Raw genomic sequence first — 716 nt, 5'->3', positions numbered from 1 at the left:
ATGGACTGGGATTGGAGATACAAACTGGGGGGGACTGGGAGAACTGGGGAGACTCGAGCACTGGGATGTACTGGGATGAACTGGGATGAACTGGGATGCGCTGGGAGCACTGGGATGCACTGGGATGCACTGGGATGGACTGGGAGGGACTGGGATGGACTGGGGTAACTGGGAGCACTGCAATGCGCTGGGAGCACTGCACTGTTATGAACTGGGATGAACTGGGAGCACTGGGATGGACTGGGATGGACTGGGATTGGAGATACAAACTGAGGGGGACTGGGAGAACTGGGGGGACTTGAGCACTGGGAGTACTGGGAGCACTGGGATGGACTGGGGTAACTGGGATGTACTGGGATGAACTGGGATGCACTGGGATAGACTGGGAGCACTGCACTGGGGTAACTGGTTTGTACTGATTTGTACTGGTTTGTTCTGGTCCCCGTCCAGGCTGAGGGTGAAGTGCCACGCGCTGATCAACCACCACATCTTCACCAACCTCATCCTCGTCTTCATCATCCTCAGCAGCATCTCCCTGGCGGCCGAGGACCCCGTGCGCGCCCACAGCCCCCGCAACCACGTACTGGGCAAACTGGGCAAACTGGGAGGCACTGGGAGGGACTGGGAGCACTGGGAGGCACTGGGAGGCACTGGGAGGGACTGGGAGGGACTGGGCAGGACCCCGTGCGCACCCACTCACCCCGCCACCGCGGACT

The 716-nt window shown here is 60.3% G+C and overlaps 1 protein-coding gene across 1 annotated transcript in view; it reads left to right on the top strand.

Annotated features, from left to right (window-relative positions):
* Nucleotides 1–450: 450 nt before the first annotated feature.
* Nucleotides 451–716, top strand: part of LOC102041255 (voltage-dependent L-type calcium channel subunit alpha-1D-like) — a gene marked incomplete at its 5' end in the record, with an annotated part of 2,120 nt that continues 1,854 nt past the window's right edge. Inside the window, one exon of the mRNA XM_031065744.1 lies at nt 451–580. Within this exon, the coding sequence (XP_030921604.1) occupies nt 451–580 (130 nt within the window). The remainder of the gene's footprint in view (nt 581–716) is intronic.

This window comes from Geospiza fortis, unplaced genomic scaffold (assembly GCF_000277835.1).
Source record: "Geospiza fortis unplaced genomic scaffold, GeoFor_1.0 scaffold1591, whole genome shotgun sequence".
Lineage (NCBI taxonomy): Eukaryota > Metazoa > Chordata > Aves > Passeriformes > Thraupidae > Geospiza > Geospiza fortis.
The sequence above is the reverse complement of the archived record's forward strand: the minus strand, read 5'-3'. Positions and strand labels throughout refer to the sequence as shown.